The sequence below is a fragment of the Saimiri boliviensis genome, chromosome 14 (genome assembly GCF_048565385.1).
Source record: "Saimiri boliviensis isolate mSaiBol1 chromosome 14, mSaiBol1.pri, whole genome shotgun sequence".
In the NCBI taxonomy this organism is placed as follows: Eukaryota; Metazoa; Chordata; class Mammalia; order Primates; family Cebidae; genus Saimiri; species Saimiri boliviensis.
In genome coordinates this window covers 46,613,478-46,634,796 of record NC_133462.1, presented here as the reverse complement: position 1 = coordinate 46,634,796, position 21,319 = coordinate 46,613,478, and the positions used below count along the sequence as shown (strand labels likewise).

Genomic DNA, 21,319 nt, shown 5'->3' with positions numbered 1-21,319 from the left:
CAAGGTGCACTCTGCTGACTCACTGTCCTTTATGTGTGATAACTCCAGTACCGGAGTTCTTTCTCCTGTTAATTCACTGGGAAGCAGAGGAGGGAAGAGTTCATTGGCCAACGCAGGGTGGGCAGAGTTGATCCCTTTCCTGTTTGTTGAACACCTCAAGGTCCTTTCATAGAAACTCGGGAGCGGTGGGAACAAGGGCTTACAAACTCAAGGGTGACAGCTGGTGGATTGATGACTGGAAGTGGGTGAGGGGCATTTGCTTTCTTTCTCCCAGCTGAGGGAACTCACATACTTAGCGCCCATCTGGTGACTCACTGGCCTGCTCTGATGAGGTTTCCTTTCCTGCCCAGCACCAATTCTTGCTCTTTGCTGTTGCTCAACATAGTTTCCCTGACACTCAGTCCCCTGGATGTCACCCAAGACTGAAACCAACACAGACAATGCTTTGTACCTTGAAAAGTCTGAGCAGATTTTCTCTTCCAACTAACACTCCATGAAACAGCATCAATATCTTACCCCTGGTCCCTGCTGGGGCTCATGGGTGCCTCTGCCAGCCCTGGGATGCTGGAAGGGGAGGTGGACGGGCGGCAAATCGCTTAATGCAACTCTAAAGCCTTGCTCAAAGAGAGAACCAGCCCTGCAGAGGCTCCATCAGGTCTGTTTGTGGTAGAGAAAACTGGACTTATGAATAGAGAGCTGGCTAGGGAAAGAAAAACAACTCATTGGAGGGCTAGGCCATGCCCGACCTTACTTGCAAGTCTGCTGTATGTTGGGCAAAGCAATCTGAAGCTTGGAAGAAGGGCTAGAAACAGAGGCCAAGAGGAGAGTGGAGAAACGGATTAGCTTTCTAGACATTCATTCATTCATTCATTCATGAAACAAATATTTATTGGTATACCTTCTCTATGCCAGGCACTGTTCAAGGCTCTCGTGCCAGTATCATGGGAATTATTACTTTGCTATATCCCTTTATAGCTTTCATGATCCTAACTTTTAGAACAATAGCAGATCTTCTCATCCTCAGTCTTTGTGCCCTAAAGCCTCTTTGGGCACAGAGACTGGCAGAGGCCACCTGTCTGAGGAGCACAGCTGTGAGGACAGACTGTAACTGGGCAGAAATGGAGCCTCCCAAGAGAAACAGGGTTGGGCCAGGCTTTTAGCATAAATTCAAGTGGGCGATTCCCCCGGCCCGAACCAGTTCCACCTGCATCTCCACTTCAGCCATTGCCAGTGACCTCAATCCAGGTAACTGAATCGGGAGCAGTAGGAACAAGGGGAGTTTCCCCAGGGGAGTGAGGGAGAGTGAGCCAGCCTATAGCTAGGCGGGAGGAGGTCTGCCAGGAGTCTGGGAAGGGGGAGGGTGATGCTGGCAGCCCCAGCCTCCTGGGGTGTGGATATGGATCATCTCGAGTAGCACCTCCTTAGGGGCAAGGTTTCATACCCACCATCGCAGTTCCAGGGAGCTGAGAGTGGAAAGAGCCTCGGTGCAGGCAGACTACACCCTGGTAGGTCCCCTCAGGGAAGTCCAGGAAGTTAGGGCCTCCTTTGGGCATTCTCTGGACCAAGTGGAGGAAGGAACATCCAGGAAGGAAAGGACAAAGGGTTTGGGGTGATGGTAACTTCAGGTATTTTTTTGTAAGGAGGGAATAGGGCGTGGAGTAAGGGCTCTGATGCTCCCCACCCCTCCATAATGTAGCATGCCCATCTACCGTGCCTTAACAAACGCAAAGGGACTCGGGTGGAGTGAGAATATGGGAGATGCCAGGCAGGGCTTTCGGGATGCCCTATAACCCTTCTGGATGGTTCTTGCTTCTGCTCCCCATCCTCCCTGGGGGGTCTCAGTACAGATGAAGTTGTGGGATCTTAAATTCATTATACAGAACCTCGCTTCCCCAGGGCTTCCCTTAACCCCATCTTAGGGATACCGGTGCAGAAGCCATGTCCTGGTGCAGAAAGGATTTTGGTGGGGAGCAGAGGAGGCAGGAGTCTGGGTTCTGGGCCAGTTACCTGAAGGCATTGCGAAGTTTCTCTCCCACTGGGTATGTCCGGTCCTTCTTCTCAAACTCATCGTCGAAGAGGGTGAGGGAGTATGCGGCTCTGTCTACCACGTAGCGGGGCCTGGGCTGGCTCATATCTGGGGCATTTACAAGCTTTGGGAGAAGCAGAGGAGGGAAGGGTGAGGGGACATCCCTCCCCAGTGCCAGACCAGGCCTTCTCTCTCTGGTCCTTGCAGCAGCAGAGTTTTATTCTGGCCTTCCCCACCCCCATAAAGCAAGGTGCCTCCCTTCCTCTGTCAGGTTTTTCCGTGAGACTCCCTTCTCAAGGTGGCCTTCCTTCCCAGCCGCTGATGATGCATACACTCGCCCTGGCTGTTTTGCTTGGCGCTCAGCACGTGGCTGGCACTCCACACCTGTGACATCACCATCACCCCCATCAAGCAAAGGGGAGGTAGAAGTAGGAGGGTAGGAGTCCCCGCTTGATTCAGCACGTGGACCCTATTCTCCCCTGACCCCTGGTTCCCCAACAAGCCATACTTCCTCCCCAGACCCCGGTTTCCCTGGCAGAAAGGCTCCTACCATTCAGCCAGTCAGCTTGGAAGAAACAGAGAAAACAGCTTGCCTGGAGGCAGGGGGATAGCTGAGATGACCTCAGGAGACCCTTCTTGGATAAGACACCTAGAACTTCACCAACAGGTTTCCCAGGGGGACAATAGTGTGTCTGGGGAAACCAGGATGGTCTGCCTGCCGGCTGTGTCTCCCACGGCTTCCTGTGCCTAACCTTTCCCCCACCCTTGTGTACTGCCGCTCCTCTCCTCCTCACTTTTTGCGCAACCTGACTGACGTTCCAGGAGCTGAGTTGGGCAGAGCTGAGTGCCAGGGCCCCTGAGGCCCGGAGGAGTTCCCTGTAGGAACCTTTCCCCCTCCCTCTTCCAGCTACTGGGCCTCCCACCTCCCCTCTACCTTCCAGAGCTGGGAGAAGTTGCTTGGAGGACCGCAGAGAAAGAAGGGCAGAGAAGAAAGAGATGGGGCAGGCTTAGAGTGAGGATTTGTATCTGGCAGGTGGGGAGTGTGGGGTGGCTGTGGCCAGTTTTGCAAAAGATTTGAGATGGGGTTGAAAGTGAGTAACTACATGGGGGCTAGAGATGCCCCCAGCTTCCTAGAAGGGAGCCTGGGTGAGTGGGGAGGTTGTCAGAGGGGAGCAGGTTGCTTAATGTCTTTTGTAAAAGGGTCCAGAAGCCTGGGTTAGTCCTGCTTTAATTGAGGACGTGGGCCAGGCAACATTACTTCTCGAACCTCAGATTCAGTATCCATGAAGTGGGGGTAACAGACATACCTCAAGGGTTGTTGTGAAGATGAGATGAGTTAATGGATAAGAAAGGGTTGTGTAAAATGTAAAGCCTGATGCAAATATGAGTTTCTGTTATGAACAAGATTGTGCTCAAGTTGGTGAAGGCTGGGCTGGTGCATTCCATTTATTTGGTCTTGGGATCCCGAGGTCCGCTATGAACTACAGGTGAGGGCGGGATGCCCAGCATGACCCCACAGGTCATGACCCCACCCAGCAGAAGGGAAGATGGGAGAATGAAGCTGCCCCCAGCGCCTGTGCCCAGCCCCTCGCCTGGCCCTTAGTGTGTACTCAACGAATGCTTGTAGAAAGAATTGATAAATGGTGTTTTGGAGGAGACAGGGGCAGAAATGAATAAGGGCAATGGCATGTGAGACATTTCAGTGGGAGAACTGAGAGACAGGGTGACTTAAGGAAAACAGCACAAGTTTGAGAGCCAGATGACCTGGGTTCAGACATTCAGTTTCTTCATCTGTAAATGAGAATAATAACAGTCGCAGGCAGTTGCTATGAGGATTAAGTGAGATCATGTGTATGAAGAGGCTGGGCTTTCACAGGCACCCAGCAAATGGTAGTGGCGATGATTACTATGATTAAGATGGGAGGGTGCTTTCTACCTCCTAGGAGACACTATTCAGAGGCTTCCGGCCCTTCACCCACCCGTGAGGCTGGGTGGGGTTGCCCACTCTCCACATGCCCCAGAGCCTGCAAGAGTCTGGTTGTCCAGGTGGTTTGCGTGGGGGGCTCGATGAGTGGGAAGCATGACCTCCACCCATAGGAACTCAGAGCTCCAGACCTCTCTTCAGAGAAAGACTCATGGTTTGGGGAGTCTAGCCCAGGCCACTAAAAAATATATATATGTATATATATACAGCCAACAGTTTCAAGGGGGACTGAATCAGAAGAGAAGAGCCCTTTGGAAGAGGAGGTGATGGAAGATTTTGCTTCCACACCAATCAGCAGGCAGTGATCCCTGAAGCATCTTCCTAGGCTGCTTTCAAAGAATCTAAGTTCCAGTAGTGTGTCTGTGGGGAAGGGTTATTAGCGTCTGATTCTGCTGAACCCTGCTATCTCAGATCCCCGCCCTGATTCCCCCACATCCTCAGTGGTACCTTTCTTCCTGCCCGCATCCTTGTTCCTGTCCCCTCCCTCCCCCTCGGCCTTCACATTCAGTGTTCATCAAATCCCACTGCTATTTCCTTCCTCCCTCCCTGCCTTCCTTCCTTCCTTCTTAGCCTTCTTTCCTGACCATTGCCTCCATGCTCCACTCACCCTGTCCCACTGCTCACCTCTTCACGTCTTATCCCATACCCGGACTATCGCAAACTTGATTTGCTGGTCTCCAGCCAAGCTTCTCCAGCCCAGCCTACACTCCCTGCTTGGAAACCCCCATCTCCCTTATTTCCAGCCCAAACTCGTTATTCTGGCATTTTGATTTTTTATCCCCTGGCCTTGTATTGGTGGATTTAGGAAGTCTGTCGACTGGGTCCCTCCATATCATCTGAGCTGGTCTTTTCTGCACCCGCCAAACAAGCCTGGGTCTCTCTTCCCACTTTCTTTCTTCACCTGAGGTGCCTGACTCACTTCTGCCTTTCTAGACCTGCCCATCCTTAAGACCTGTTGAAGTTCCTCCTCCTCCCTTCTTCTCCCTCTCCTACTCCTTGCCCTCCTCCTTCTTGCCTGTGGAGCCTTTCCTGACCACCTCGCCCCTGAAGGATTTCTCTTTCTCCTGGGATCTCCACGTGCACCCCTCCAGCCTGTAGACACATGTTGGTTTTGTCCATTTTTCCTTTGGGAGGAAAGCGGCGGGGTTGGTGGACGTCCTTCAGGTGACTCAGGACTAGTTCTGCCTCTCTGGGTAGGCTCGCCTACAGATGGGGCACTAAGATGCTAGGGAGTCCCCTCTGACACAGGCTAACAGAGGAAAAGCCTCCTTGCTTTACTGGAATACGAAATCGGTCTCTTTCCCATGCCCTCTGCTCATTCCAGAAATAGGATGCTGAAGGGGAGGAGGCTCTGGAGCTTTCACAATCCGGAGTTTGCATAAAGAGGCGAACCCAGCAGCCAGTCAGAGTCAGAAAGTTTTGTGTAGAAGAGAACTTGAGGACCACGCTGGTCCAATTGTCTCGTTTTGCAGATAAAGGAGTTGCACTGGTTCCTGTTGGAAAGGGCTTCAGACCTTCCAGGGCCAGTGCTGATCCCAGGACAATGTTTTCCCTGAGTGGCATTCAGAAGGGCCCTTTCTGACCACCCTGGTGACCTTGCCACCCCAGCTGATGGGACAGGACCTCTGGGTTCTGTTACTCCTCTTGAGGGCTCTGGTTCTCCTCTGGCCTTGGTTTCCCAGGACCATGACATCCAGAGTTGCAAATCTGCAGCCACAGGAATTCCCCCAGCTCCTGGTGAGGAGGCACCCTTGACATATTTCCTAATTCCAAGAACAGGGGTTGAGGTGGGGTGGGACTGAGGAGGGGAGGTTACTTCATCCCAGCCAGCCCTTCAGGTAAGGACAAGAGGTGGAGGAAAGTGGAATGGGAGTGGCATGGTGGGGAGGAGGGGTCACAGAGAACTAGTGGGGATGGGGGGTCTCAGGAGATCAGGTCTCAGGGTCTCAGAGAGGGTGTCTCATGGTGCTAGGTTAGGGGCAGGAAGGTGGAAGAGGGAGTAAGAGAGCCAGGTAGAGGGAACGTGACAATCTGATTCCCAGTTAAAAACAAACAGCCCTGCTACGTGATGTCAGCATCGCTGGAAAAAAAGTCAAGTGCCCTATTGCCAGAGGTGTGTATCTTCGAGCCCTGCTCCCCCTTCCACCGCCTCCCATCCCCCTATCAGGTCCGGGAGAAATAGCAGGTGCCCTGTGACAATACTGAGAAACAAAAAGTGACCCTTCCCTCCTCCACTGTACAGGGAAGCGGGGCCCGGTCCCAAAGGGCTGGAGGGACTTAGGGGAATTGTGGGACTTAAGGGGAGTAGGGGGTGAGCCAGGGAGAGTCGAGGGCAGGTGAGGGTGCATGGACCATTCTGCACCCTGGCAGGAGAGTGGGCCAGACCTGGAGCAGACGGGATGCAGGGGTCCTGCAAGGTGGAGGAGCCGGAAGAGGGGAAGGAAAGGGAAAATAGACACTGTGGGGTGGGCACAGGCTGGAGCAGATGCCCTCCTGGGTTTCTCCAGGACTTCTCCTCCAATGAGCTCATGCCAAGCAAGCCCCAGTACCTCCTCCCAGTCACATTTCTGACCAGGTCTCTGTCAACACTATCCGAATACTGTAGGCAGAGGTGGGCTCATGCAGAGACAGGGTGGGGTGCAGATGGGCTCAGGCGGAGACGAACTCAGGCGGAGATAGTGCCTGAGTGAGTGGATGCACTGAAAGGCTCGGACCGGCACCTGGCAGTAGGAAGCATGCAATAAACTCTGACTACTATCGCTACTGCTGTGACTCCGGAGGAGCCTCTTTCTGGCTCTGCCGTCTCTAGCAGGCACTCTGCCTTTTTTGGCTTTCCTTTTTCCATCTGCCCTTATACCCACTTGCCCCCTGCCTTAACCCCTCCAAATTTTCCTGAGACTTGATTAGAGGAACAATAGAAAATCTTGTGAGAAGAGGGTAGACCATCTGGGGAGCAGGACGGTGAGGGGCCCTTTTGTGGGTTCTGGTCAGGTCTGGAGGTGATCCTGTCACTGTGGCCCAGGCTGACTTGACCCTCAATCTTGCCGGGGGTGTGCATGTGGGGGTGGGGGTTTTTGACGCACGTGTGCCAGGCACAGGAACAGGCCAACCCAGCCTGGTGTCCTTATCACTCATTCCTAGCCGGCTGGTTGCTGTATTCTGGGAAGAGGAAAGGTCACTTTGAGGTTTCCCCTTTGCTCTAGCTGCTGGTTGCCTCCCCTCCTCATCCAGGGTGGGGGCCACGGGGCAAAAGCAGCCTCTGAGTGACCCAGATGTGAATGTAAGCTGGGATGGGCAAGCCGGCTGGGGTCTTAGTGGGACACTACATCCCTGGCAGGAGGAGGGAGCAGGTAGAGACCTCTGTACCCCCAAGGCTTTTTTTTTTTTTTTTTTTTTTTTGAGATGGAGTCTCCCTCTGTCACCCAGGCTGGAGTACAGTAATGAAATCTCGGCTCGCTAACCACTTCCTGGCTTCAAGCGTTTCTCTTGCCTCAGACTCCCCAGGAGCTGAAATTATAGGCATGCACCATGACACCCAGCTAATTTATTTTTGTATTTTGAGTAGAGATGGGGTTTCCCCATGTTGGTCTGGCTGGTCTCGAACTCCTGACCTCAAGTGATCCAAAGTGTTGGGATTACTGGCGTGAGCCACCACGCTTAGCCCCCCAAGGCATTTTTAAGCACCCCTCTTCCTTCTACTGTCCTTGTGTGTCCAGGGCAAATCTCTCCCCACTTCTCACCCCAGCCTAATTTCCTCATCGAGTCTGGGGGAGGATGAGATGTCCCTAACGTGTCTTCCCACTCTCTGGCTGTCCTACAGACTGCATCCCATGTCGGGGAGAGATTCACTGATACCACTCCCCAAATCCCCACCCCTTATCTCCAGGCGGACTCTCCCTCCCTCTGCGCTTTCCCTGCTGGGAATAGGTGCAGGGCTGAGGAAACAGGCTCCAGAAAGAAGGGACTGAGGCTGGACTTTGAGAATCACTTCCCAACACTGAGGCCTGACAAGGTCATGGGCTCCTTGGAATGGACACTTGAGGTTAAATTCCTAGAAGTCTTTGAGGAAGCTGGGGCTGCTTTCACTTGGAAGCAGGGCCTGGGCAAGGAGACCAGCGAAGGGCCCAGCTGCTCTGGTCCCAGAAATCCAGGCTTCCCACCCAGTGAAGATCAACTCCCCTTGAAGGGGTGGCCCTGCCCCTTCCATCTTCCAAGTAGTGACCCCACATCCCCCAGAGCTTGGTCAGTGTTGAGCTGATCCTCGATTCCCGCAAGCTCAAGGAGGTGGGAGTCTGGCTGTTTAGTACGGTTTAAGAGGTGCTCTTGAATACTGGGTTTATGCCAATCTCCGGAAGACTCTGGGCATTCAAAGATAAAGAGGAGTCCGTCTCTGCCCCAGGGTTTATACAAATGAGACTAAGAGCAGGTGGCTGGCTCTGGGACGTGCCTGGGGAGGCCATCCTGGCATTGGAGGTGCTCCTGGGGCCTGCTGGTCTTGGTGCTGCCCAAGCAGGGTCTTCCCAGGTTCTGAATGCCAGGGGAGGATGAGGGAGGTGGCGGAGGACTGTGGGGCTCTGAGGGAGGGTCATCTGGATGAGTGAAGCCACTTGGGGGGAAGGCCTCCCTCAGTCTGCCCACGTGGGGGGCTGTGTCACACCAAGGTCTTCCTTCTGGTGCTTAGACCTGCGGGGTAAGTGTAAGGAGGAGGTAGATGCTGGAATAATAAAAGCGTTGCCAGGCCTCAGCTGGCGACCCTCAGGGCTGATTTTGAGGAATGGAGGCACTGCCTGAGAATGGCTTGGAATCCCTTGGAGCTGCAGGCTGAGGGGTTTGGAGGCTGAGACCCTGGGGAGCTGGCTGCCCATCCACTGACCTGGCCCCAGCCCTTCTGTGTTGAAGCACTCACCATGGCGTAGGGCATCCCAGGTCCAGCTACCGCGCGCCCGCCTGCCTGATGGAGCTGGCCCCTTGCTCACCCTCTCCCACTCCTCACTTTTCCTCCCCCTCCCCCTCTTCCAACTTCTCAGGACTAATGGGGACACATGGGATCCTGTGTAGTCTGTGCTGAGTTCCCGAGCTGGTGGAGAAGTCAGTGAGTGAAGAGGGTGTCTCGGGGGTAGGAGGAGGGGGAGACAGCCATAAAGAGTGGGCTGGTGAGCCAAGCCAAGAGCGTTCACCTCCAAGATGCGAAAAGAGAGGGAGAGGAGCAGCCTGCAGCTTCAAAGGCTGGCGAGGAGGAAGGTCTAATACTCTCCTTTCCCTAGAAGACCTTTGCCTCGCTCTGTTTCGGGTCTGGCGACCTCCTCCACCACACCCTCGCCCTGCTTGCCCCCTCAGCCAAGCTCAGCCTTGCAGCCCAGGTCCACACATGGACGTGAAGACCCGAAGGGCTCCTGAGAGGGGAAGGGCTGGAGGCTGCTCTCAGACTCCAGGGGACAGAGTGTCCTTCCTACTGGTGCTCAGGTGGGCAGTTGGCTCCTGTCATCCCTCCCCTCGGTACCCCTGGTGCCCGCCCCCTTGCAGGGATGGCCCCAGCCCCATGGGGTGGGCTGGGTTGGGTGGGGCTTACCGGTGGGTGAGCAAAGCCGGCTGGGCAGGGCTGCAGGTGTGTCTGGGGAGCAGGCAGCCGAAAGGTGCTCCTGAGGTGTGTGAAACGGCTCTGCTCAAATAATCCAGGGAGGCGTTTATAAATAACTTTTCCTCAGGGCCACGGGGTGAGCCCCGGCTTCTGATTGGCTCAGAGGGGAAGTGGTTTTGAACACTACACCATAGCTAAGCCGGGGGAGATAGGAAAAGGAGATAAGGGGAAAAGGTCCCAAATGAACAGCACTTTTTTTGTTTTACCTGGGGAGCAGGGCTGTTTGATGGGAGCTTGGCACTTCCTAAATCCACCCCAAAGACAATAGGTCACATTCAGCGGGGCTCCTGCCCCACAGGCTCCCCCAAGGCGGCCAGGAGGAGGGGGACGAGGCAGAGGAGGGGCACAAGGCAGGCTCCTCTGAGCTTGCTGTCCTGCTGCTTATGGGGCTGGGGGTCAGGCCAAATAGCCTCTGGGACAATGGGAGCTATTGAGGCCACCCGAGGGCTGTGCTCTTAGGTCTGCTTGCTTTGAAGACGGGAGATCTAGGGGGTGGGAAGAGAGTAGACCTCTGAACACCCCTGGGGAAGGGGAAGAACCGTGTCTGGGAGGCCCTGGGAACCTTTAGGAGGTTTGCAGTGGTGGCAGAGACCTGGTCCCCAGTTCTGTCCCCAATCTTAAGTCGCTTGTGAGCTCTATCCATCAGTACAATGGGAAGTATTCCTGGCCCTCCAGGTAGTGTGCAAAGAGAACCCAGGGGTTTGTGATCTGGTAAAAGAGCTTAAGAAACTGGACTTAAAACCATTATATGAGAGATGACCTGAAGCCTAGCAAATCTCCGCTTCACAGGCCTCTGCGGCTTCCAGGAATCAATGTCTCCCTGGGTCATGGCACTGCTCTGGCTGCTGCCAGCTGAGCTGCCCATCCCAGGCCCATTGAGTACTGCAGAAGGACCTCAGAGAGCAATTCTGGACAGGGGCTGGGAGGAGGGTGGAGGAGTTTCTTGATTTACCTCCTGGGAGGGAGAGTCCCTACCTGACATCAGATGCCCTTTCTTTGAGACATCAAGAGCTACACTGTCCTTGTCCTCAATTGTCCCCCCATCTCTCCAAAAGAAACCAGAGGCTCTGAAGTGGTCTGGAATCAGTGCAGGGGGCATCCGAAAGGCACCCCTAAAAGCTGGGGCAAAAGTTCCCCAAGGTGAAACGAGCTAGCTTCAGTACGTAACAGGGACTCAATAAATATTTGTTAAATGAATAAAAGAGTGAATTGCCTGCAAGCCCAACCCAAGGGATAGTTTGTAGCTGCATTGTTGTGGGGACTAGGGAAACACCCGAGGTCACGCAGAGTTGTCAGGGTGTAGCCAGAATTCAAGTGACCCAAGTGTGCCCTGACACCTGGCTGAGGGAAGGATGTGTGCGTGGACACTGCCTTGGGGAGCACTTCCCCAGAGCCCTGTGTGGACTGAGCTGCCATGTTGCACCTCCCTTCCCATGGCGTCCTCTGCTTCACTCTCGTAACACTAACCACAGTGAATGGTAATTATGCTCGGAATTGTCAGTCTTTCTCCGAACACCGTGAATTCCCTGAGGAGGGCACGCGGGCAGTGCTGTTTTGTATCCTTACCCATCTAGCCCAGTGCCCGGCGTTTAGAGGAGCTCAATATAGATTTGTGGAATGAATGAACAGTTATACGATAGTCTTTACACAAAGCAGAGCCAGAGGGTGAGACTTTGTCCATGCATCTTCAGTATTGCCCAGTGTCATGGGTAACCTGACCTGTTCTAAACTTTGGCCAGGAAATTCCTAGAAAGCAGATGAGTCATTAAGTTTTCCTATAGCCAGGTGATAGTGGCCATCAATATCAAACAACTAAGTTCCCTGGCTGAGACACAATGTCCACCAGAGAATCTTCTGGTTGTACGTCCTTCAGGGAGGAGAATGTACTGCCCAGCTGGCTGGAGCGTCTAGGGCTGCTTTTGCAGACATGCTTCTCTTTTAAATGACCCATGGACATTCTGGGCTACCAATTGATCCAGTGTGAGTTTTATTAATGTGAGTTAGTACCTCCTGAGTCTGACCTACTTTCCATAGTAACACTTGGTTTTCACACAGGTTATTTGGTTTAATTCTTATACCAACCATATAGGCACGTTAGTCTCACTTTTTGATGAGTAAACTGAGGTTGACTGAAGTGAGATAACTTGTTCAAGCTCACAGAGATCTGGATGGACGAGACAGGAATCTAACTGGGCTAAAATGGCTTCAAATCCTCTGCTTAGTCTACGATGTCATCTTAACCTTTGAGCCCGCAAAGCTAAGGATTTGATCTTATACAAGACCTTACCTTTTTAGATACTGTCGGACTCCCTTGCAGATATAACTCCTAATGTAACCTGGATGGAGATGTCTGGGGCCTCCAGGATACGTGCTGGAGTTGGGAACTTCTTGTCTGCTCTCAAAACTTTTCTACTGTCTCAGCAAATTTCTGGGCAGGTAGCCCTTACATCACAGGGGCAGTAGGGATAGATGAACTCAGAGATTCCTCTGACGTCACCAAGGAAGATGGACAGCGGGCTCAGAATCTGGGACCAGTCATTGGTGGGAGGCCCAGGAAGAAGGAAACCAGACTAGAGGCTAGGGAAGCAGAGGACAGGAGGGAGAGTGTCCCTGATGGCTGAAAGGCATCTTAGGGGTATCTTGGGTAGAATTAAACTGTGGACAAATTTAGGGTTGATGGAGAGAACACAAAGATATAGAGAGACAGGTGACAGAGAGACAAGTGACAAAAACATAGACAAGAGGTGATAGAGACAGAAGATCAGAAACAAAGAGAAAGGAGCAAAGGACACATTAACAGCCATAGCAGCTCAGCCTTGAGTTTTGCTAAATCATCTGTGTTTCATGATGAAAGCAGATGAACAGCAACCCTATGCCACTCTCTGGAGCACTACAGAGAATCCTTTGGAAGCAACTTCACCCCCACCCCAGGGTGGGATGCTGCATTCATTCGCTCATTCATTCACTTGAAACCCCTTGTTGAGTGCCGGGATCCTGTGGACAGTGAAATAAATTAGGCACAACTCCTGTCCTGAAAAGATCTCACAACCTGGTGAGGAAGACAAGAAGGTCAAGAGACTGTCATAACACAGAACACAGGGTGCTATGGAGTGCCGGGGAGAGGTGCCCAGATCAGCCCTCCAGGGCATGGAGAAGGAACCGGGAAGACCCCAGCGAGAGGAGGACAGGAAGGACTGTCACAGCTGCAGCCTGGACACCTGAGCTACAGACTTCAGGCCGGGGAGGACTCCCAGGAGGAAGCAGGATGGCGACTGCCCCTGGAAGCACTGTTTCTAGAAGGGCTTTCCAGCTGGTTCCCGAGTCCTCTTTGATTTCTGAACCCACCCAGGATTCTCTGCCTTAAAGCCCATTCCTGTGTTCCGCTGTGATCCAGAGCTTGCAACCACACACACACACACACACACACACGCACACACACACACGCACACATACACACACACACACAGTCACACATGACACTGAGTTATGCAGATAAAGCAAAGGATTCCTAAGGTTCCCTCCTGACACATCTCACCTTTGAGCTGGTCCTGCTAAGAAACAGCTGTTTTCCAGATGAGCAAACCCAGGCTAGACCTGCGAGGAGAAGACGAACTCTGCCACCTCTGTCCATCCTTGAGCCTCTGGTCTTATCTGCACCTGCTGGCTTCTTGCACGTGTGCCTGTGTGGGTGCCAAGGGTGTGGGCAGGAACATGTTTTGGGCAGAGCAGCCCAGTGCTTAAGCAAACACCTCAACGCTGAAGACAGGAAAGTCTTCACCACCCTGCCCTGCAGCGGCAGGATCTGACCTGGCCCCGCGCGCGCCTGCCAGGTTCATGAGTGCATGAGAACTGGTGGGATTGCAGAGGTACCCAGGGAGAGATGAATCCTCACTTCTCTCCCATGGGAAGCCCAGGGGCTCAAGTACCCCAGCTGTGCATATCTTAGGCTGGTTAGGAGTCATGGAAGGCAAGGTGAGTAGGGTGATGCCAACCAGCACTTGGTCTTTCAACACAGGAAACCTGAGCTCCTACCATGCATCCAGCACTATGCTTGGCATTGGGCACGCAAGATCCAGTGAGAACCAGTCCTTGGGAGATCAAGACCCTGGTGGGAGCAGGCAAAGGAGGCTTCTAGAACACACACAATGACAGAGCTGGGGAACAGTATGTTAGGAGGAAACTTATTGTAGACTGAGGTGGCCAGTGTCTGGAAAGATCTTGTCTGGAGACGGCCAGGGCACCATGGGCCATGATCCCTGCACATCTGTGGCCAGAGGAAAGGACAGGTCACAAACCACAGAACATGAGACGAGAACAAGGCCTTACGGTCCATCTGGTTCACCCCCTCATTTTACATATGAGATACCCGAGGCCCCAGAGAGGGCCAGGGACCTACCCAGAGTCACCGAGAGAGATGATGGCAGGGCTGAGGAGATGGCTCAGGTTGGTGCCTGCCTCAGGACCCTCCACCCTGGTCCCGGAGCACAAACCAAGCCCTCTCTCCGCAAAGGGGCAAGAAGTCATGTGGGGACCTCCTTCCGTTCTCCACATGCTCATTACCCAGACACACCCCGTGCACCGAGGTGGGCCTGTGCTGGCTGCCACCGCAGAGGGATTGTTCTGCGCATCTGAACTCTGGCCAACTTTGTTAAAGGAGTGGTTTAGGGTGAGGGTTGGGGGTGTGGGGAAGCAGATCTGCAGCGTCAGGGCTTGGGAGCCCAGGGGGATACAATTCCTAGGTGGGCGGGTCCTGCAGCTTCTAGAAGGAGGAAAGGATTTTGCTCAGAACCAGAAATTGGTGGCCTGGGTGAGGGTGTTCAGGGCAGTTCACACTGCCCTGGGAATGCTGAAACTGGGGTTGGCGCTTGGGAGGGGGTGAGTTCCAAGCGGTTAATGTTGACTGATGGGCCTCCTGGCTGCAATTCTGACACTAGGGCCTTAGGCCAAGCACATATTAACCTGGGTATGGGAGCTGCTTCTAAGGGTGGGATGTAGACCCCCAATGCAGGGCTAACTGAGAGAGTTGGAGAAGCATGGGATTGAGAATCTTGGGGATCAGGTCTCACCCCGTGTCTAGGATCTGGCTTAGGCAGCAAGGGTATTAGGGCAGAGGTGGTATTTCCTGACTGCAACCAAGTCAGAGGCAAATGATACCTTCCCATCCCCTCTTCCTGTTCCACATGCTCCAGGAAAGGGTCTGAGACTAACGCCCACCACCTGATCCAGCCCACCTCACTCTTCCTCCTGGTGACCCTGACCCCACGGACCTCTGTTTTCTGAGTGCCAACAGCTGTGCTGGCTGAACCTCACTGCTGGCCAAAGGTGAGGTATTCTAGGTTTCCTAGGTTATTTTTGTCTCTGAAAGGTGCCTTGAAGCCAGGGATTGTATTGCAAGCACTTGTGATGCATCAGAATGTAGTAGAAGGAAAACTAGGCTCAGATCTTGGCTCTGGGGGACGTGGGAGCGGGGGGTTGCAAGTCATGAGATCTGGGACAAAGTATTAAACTCCCAGGCTCAGTTTATTCATCTGTGAAGGGGGATGAGTCGCAAAAAAAGGAGGTGCAGTTGTAAGGTGAATTCCTTTTCTTCGGGCACAAATACGGGGCCCAGGAGTGACCGCCTATGGCATGGCCCTGTGCTTATCTTCATCATCTCTCTGACAGCAGCGGAATCAGCCCTTCAGCCACATCCCAGCTAGGCGAGGCCCTTCTCACCTGCACAGTGAATGGCCCTTGCTTCCCTGTCCCAGGAAGCCAGGAGTGCTGAGCTCCCATTTGTGGGTCTGGCCTCATAATCTCCCAGATGCAGCCAAGTGGCAGAATAGGTTCCAGAAGGCTCCTCTCCCAAGCCTCTCCAGCAGAGCAAAGCCATGGTGGCAGCACCCACACCTGAGCCCTGAAGCCCCAGCCCCCTCTGCCTAGTCTCCTTTTGGAAGGTGCCAAGTGGAAAGAGTGTGAGTGAGTGAGTGTGTGTGTGTGTGTGTGTGTGTCTGCAGTGTGAATTTTGAACCAGAATGAGATGCTTTTCTAAAAGAGAGGGGGGCTTGGGTATGTAGTACACCTTTCCTCTTCCTCCCTCTGCACCTCCACGTGCTCTCTGATGACCAGTGGTCCTTTGCCTAGCCCAGGATGCAGCTGAGCCCTCTCACCCTCTGGATACCTGGAGCTTTCCTGCCTAAGGAATAATCTGGACTCTCTAGAGCCCGACCCGCGGGTGTAGGCAGCTTTTGCAAGAACAGTCTTGCAGCGGGGGCCGCTCCAGTTCACATTGGAGAGAAGGGAGTGTGGAGGGGCATGTGTCTACCATGAGTGTTTGGGGGACAAGTCCGTAATGTATCAGCACCTTTCTGCAAATTAAGCCTATTGCAGTGTGTGTGTGTGTGTGTGTGTGTGTGTGTGTGTGTGTGTGTGTTTTACCTTCCAAGGTCAGGGCTCCCTGATTCCACCCTCTCCCCCTTTCCAGCAACTTCTCCAGAACTGATCACCGAGGGCTGAGGTGGAGATGGTAGCAGCGTCAAGGATAGGCTTGCAGACCCAGAGAAAGGACATATCTACCCTAGGAAGGGGACTGAGACCAAGCCAGGGCTTTAGTCTGGAACACACTTGGGTGCCCAGCTGAAACTCAACTCCATCTGGGATTGGGGTCAGGTGTGAGCTGTGTATGGCATTCTCTGAGCAAAGTGGGCCCAGTGTGAGGGTGCAGGAGGAAAACAGGGGCTGGCCTGCTGGGACCTCAGCTGGGGCCACTTCTCTGGGTCTCCTAGCACAGCAGACAGGCCCTAGATGGGTGTGACAAAGGTTGGCTGAGTGACGCTGGGGTCCAACCCTCAAGAATTACCTTCACCCCCAGAGTACAGGGAACAGGCCACCGAGCGAGTGGGGTCTTGGTCAGCTGAGGCTAGTTCCTGTCAACCCTCCAGGGTTCTGCTCCGGCCTGGCCTGCTCACAGGGCCGCATTGTTCCCCGGGAGCCTCTTGAGCATTTAGTTTGTCTCGTCCTGCTGGTACATTCGTTGGCTGTGATTCCTGCTGAAGACATCTTCAGGAGGCAGGCAGGACGCCAAGCCTGTGGGCAGGACTTGAGCTGCTCCACCGAACAGGGAGCTCAGAAGCCGCAGGGGCTTGCCAGCCAGTGATGTGACCATCTGGGGCTGTTTGCCAAGGGCAGGAGCAAGTTTGCCTGAGAAGTTCTGACAGCGCCACCGGCCCTGGCAAGGAGGTTGAGTGCGGGAGGCTGTCTGCACCCTGAGTGTCCTGAGACTGGCTCTGTCCCCTCCAGAAACAAGCTGTGTGATTATGGGCAAATTAATAAACTTCCCTGAGCTCTCGCCCTCCTCATCTGCTAGCAGCAGGTGTGGGTACTAGCAGCACCTACATCAGAGGGACGTTGGGAATGTTAAACAAGGTAATGCATGAAAAGCACTTAGCTCAAGGTCGAAACCTCTCAGCCTCAGAGGGCCCAGCCCATGAACACTGCCCTTTCTCTATGCTCGCTCCCCATCCAGATCAGAACGCTCTCCCTTCCCGCCTCAGCTTCCTAAGCACTTCAGCCACATGTCCCTGATGCCTGCCGTGTGTGCTGATTCTACCCACATTCCCACAGCACTCCCAGGTGGTAACTGCAGTTAGATACTTGACCATGTGTTGTCAGGGATTTGGCTCTAATGCGAGGCTTCATTCTTGGACCATAAGATTTGGGATGTTTGCTTGTTTTGTCTCCTTTGCGGACCAAAACATACTAAGCATTTTAACAAGAGTGCTTACCTATTGACTGAACATACCCATCCTGGGTCCTGCCGCTGGGCAATTAGAAAAACTATAATTTATTGTGGTTGTAGTTATGCTCTGTGGAGATCCAAGGGTTCCAAAGATGTGCTTCGGCTGCAGCCACACCCCACCAGCTGGTGAGCTCATGTGATTGTGACTTGCCCACGTTTTGCTGGCTGGTGGCCCCTCCCTCTGACTCAGAGCTGAGTGTCCTTCCTCAGCTACAGTTTGCCATGGTTAAGCCTGGGAGTAGGAGTCTCCGGGGTGTCTTCTGCTCTGGACTTGTTCTTACTGTCGCTTGCCCGCCGGTCATGGAGATAGGGTCCTTCCTGAGAATTCTGCCCTCCTGCTCTGGTGCCAAGTCCCGGAGCTCCAATCCTTTCTCTATACTGTCTCCCCATCCAGCTTTGAAGGTTGAGAAGTTCCAGCATCTCAGTGCACACCATGTCCAGCAGCCATATCACGTCCCATGCAGAAGGGTGGGTTGTGGTATCTCTCCAATCTGTGTCATGCTGCGTTGTCCCAGCCCTGATGGTGCTATGGTGCAGACTGCTGGCTATGCACCGTTGGAGACTGCATGTAGGACACATGGTGGCCCAGTGGGACTCCACTTCCCAGCCTTCCTTGTAATGAGGTGTGGCCACGTGGCTGAGTCCTCCCTGGGCTGTGGATGGAGAATGAGGCTAGCCACCTGCAGGTCTGGGTCTTGAGTCGTTGGACATGCTTCCTGCATGCCCTCCCCTCTTCCTGCCAGCTGGAGCCTAGATGTGGTGGTGACCCAGCTTTCACCATGCATGGTGACAATGGCCTGGTAAGAGGAAAAGCAACAGAGAAAAGGAATCTGGGCCCATGAATGACCTCGGGAATGAACGCCAGCAGCCTGGACTCTCACTTTGAGACTCCCTAGTCTCTCAAGGAGAGAAAAACCTCCCGTATTCTATGACCTACCATATTGAGTTTCTCTTTGTAACGGGGCTTTAGTCTTTAACACACGCATGGGCCCCGAGTCTCATTAAGTCCCCAGTGAGAACTGCTCCTTCTGCTTCTGCTGTAATCCTACACTGCCCCCTGACCCCCCTCTCTAAGAGCCTAGCCGGGGAAAGAGGTCATAGAAGCCCATTTCCTGAATTCTCCTTCTCTGCTCCAAGGGATTTGATCACAGGGACTCTTCCTCTCCTGTAAATAGAGGCCTGGAGGGCCTTTGATTCACTAGCTCATCAGACATCCCCAGACTTTGGATTCCAGGATAGGGTCATTGGGTCACCTAGCCCTGTGCGTCTTTAACAACAGAAACTTGGTAATTAATGCCCCAGCATAAGTTAAGCCTCGCGGGATGAGGGCTCAGTCCTGCTTGGCTTACCTCTGTCTCCTGCTTAGAGTGAGAAGGGAAAGCAAGCATCGGAGCTCTTTCGGATCAGGAAAGGACGCTATGGGTTAGTAACTTCCAGGCCTCTCTCATTGTCCCTTAGAGTAAGCAGGTCATATGTGAGTAACCCCTGACATGGGCACCGAGGAAGGAGAGCTGTGCAGACCCCAGGCACAATTAGTGCCTGAAGTATAACTTACTGCTTACTTATATCTATCTTACGTATATAATCATACTTAGTCCCATACAATCTTTTTATATAATCATATAACAGATTGCAGTCGGAGCTGTACCAACACATTTAGTGCTGATTTATATAATCCTTCTATATAACCATATAGCAGTTTGTAGTAGGAGGAATGCCTAGAGCAGTCACAGAACAGAAGCAGTACATGGGAAAACAGCCAGACCAGGACAAGAACCAGTGACCCGGGTGGTAGCGCCCCTGCCTGAAAGGGCATACGCTGTATGACAGGTCAGGGCCTAGATGGCAGCACTCGGTACCCGCTGCATGGCCGGCTTGGAGCAAGAGTTACTCCTCTTGAAAAGGAGTTGCAGTACCTTGCACCCAGTTCTTGTGGAAAGTAGGCCTCAGACCTGAGATCCCGCGCGCCATGGCGGCTGGGCAACCTGTCAGCTTTTTCTTGCTCCTGGGCTGGCTCAAATCATCCTCCCGTAAAATATCTCAGAGAAGAGCACATTCTGTCAGCTCCCACTGCATTGGCTTACAGCATCCTTCCATAGGAATTCTTTGAAGTCTCCAGCCCCCAGATAAGAAGTGTTGCGCATGGGACTTGTTACACACAGCCCATGTCCTTACCTCGGTGACCTAATGGGGATGGACCCCTTTTTTGTACACGACCCTTTACTACTGCCCACGGCATGGCTCCCTACTGCACATGGCCCACCTCTCTAGCCTAATGGGGTGGCCCCCTCGCTTGCCACTCACATGATTATGTATGCCCTATCACTAAACCTAGAGATAACCTCACTCACGATCCTTCCCCCTCCCTTGTAATAAATACAGACGCTTCTGGACGTTCGGGGCCTCGCCTGTCTTTGCTCATAGGTGGCGTGGTCCCCCGAGCCCAGCTGCTCTTTTCCAGTCCTTCTGTGTCCTGTCTCTTCACTTCTCAACTCCTTCGCCTCAACACAGCTATAAGGGACACCCTACGACCCTGTGGGGCTGTGGCCCTACAGTCATAGATGAAGTTGTGTTACTAACCGAGGTTAAGAAAAAACAGTGCTTTAATAATTCCTTGCATTTGTAGAGTACCTATAGTGTGGCGAGCACTTCAGCATGCATTATCTGAAGCTACGCATCCCCATTTTGCGTATGTGGAGACCGTGGATCAGTTACCCCCACCGAGGATGTGCCCAGGCTTGGGTTAGCCCTCAGCTTTCCTGACTTCTAGCCTTGTCTCTTATTTCTATACACTGCCAGGCTGAGAAGTGATGTTTTGTGGCTTATGCTCAGGCAGTGTTGAGCACTGACGATGGCCTCGAGAAGAAGGAGTGTTGACTTTGGGGGAGCCGCTTCACCAACCCAGTCTATTTCCTCTTCTGTAAATGTGAAAGACATGCCTGCCTCTCCCAGACCAAGTAGAGAGCTTGTCCTTGTCGCACACATGGTCCCTATTCCAACTCCTGCTCTTACTCTAAGACTGTAAGGTAGATTGGTCTGTGGGCTCAGATTCATCTGAGGAAGTTGGATTTTGGGGAGGAAGAGGTGTCCTGGGGCTGCTGCTCCCAGATGGGCTCACCCGAGGTGAACCACACTAGGCTGTCCCCTGGGTGGGGAAGTGTCATCTGAGACAAGGCCTCAGCCCAGGGCGGCCTGGGGTGGCGGTGGGGTGGGGACTTGCTCTTTCACCTCCAGTGGCCCAGCCATACCAGGTGCCTGGGTGGAGTGTAGGATAAAGGGCCAGTGGGGAAGAAAGTCTGGTTTGACCCTAGTGCCCCTGATTTTGCTGCCCCGCCAGTTACACAAACACAGCCCTGCACACCTGACATGAGCACACCCACATCAGGAACCACAGACCCCAAGCCCCAGGCCTCTCAGCCTCTATATAAAAGCAGCATGCAGGATTTAGGTTAGACATAAAGGAAAACTTCACAGGGTACAGACATCCGATCAGAGACGGATAGGGTGAAATTTTCTGAAGGGTGTATGATAGTTTCTATAAACATTAAAAAAATGCTTATCTTTTGGTGAAGCGGGTAGGGATGGGGGTAGTGGAGACTTGCCTAGAGGTAGCCGGCTGCTTAATGTGAAAGCCTTCAATCCCAGGCAGAAAGAAAAGCAATGAAAGAACAAAGCAAGAGGCACATAAGGGACTATACTCCTTGCTTATGTCTATGCCTGGGAGAGGGAGAGAAAGAGCATTCTGGGCTTTGAATACAGAGAAGCGGGGCGGCGGTGGGGTGGGGGGTGGTGTTGAGTGGTTACCAGGGAAGCAGAACACTTTAGCTCTCAGAACAGGGAAGTGGTGGCGGAGGGTGGGGGGTCTGTGAGATGCAGATTTCCACGTGTCTGGTG

At 53.3% G+C, this 21,319-nt stretch overlaps 1 protein-coding gene and 1 long non-coding RNA gene across 2 annotated transcripts in view; one reads left to right on the top strand and one right to left on the bottom strand.

The window, feature by feature from the left end:
* Positions 1 to 9,659, bottom strand: part of SLC26A9 (solute carrier family 26 member 9) — a 29,118-nt gene extending 19,459 nt beyond the window's left edge. Inside the window, exons 1-2 of the mRNA XM_010348990.3 lie at positions 9,580 to 9,659; positions 2,008 to 2,150 (exon numbers count right to left, since the gene is read on the bottom strand). Coding sequence (XP_010347292.1) covers positions 2,008 to 2,132 — 125 coding nt within the window. The 5' untranslated portion in view covers positions 2,133 to 2,150; positions 9,580 to 9,659. The remainder of the gene's footprint in view (positions 1 to 2,007; positions 2,151 to 9,579) is intronic.
* The window catches only part of LOC141581057 (uncharacterized), a 71,026-nt gene that overhangs the window by 19,531 nt on the left and 30,176 nt on the right, over positions 1 to 21,319 (top strand). The gene's annotated exons all lie outside the window — the stretch shown is intronic.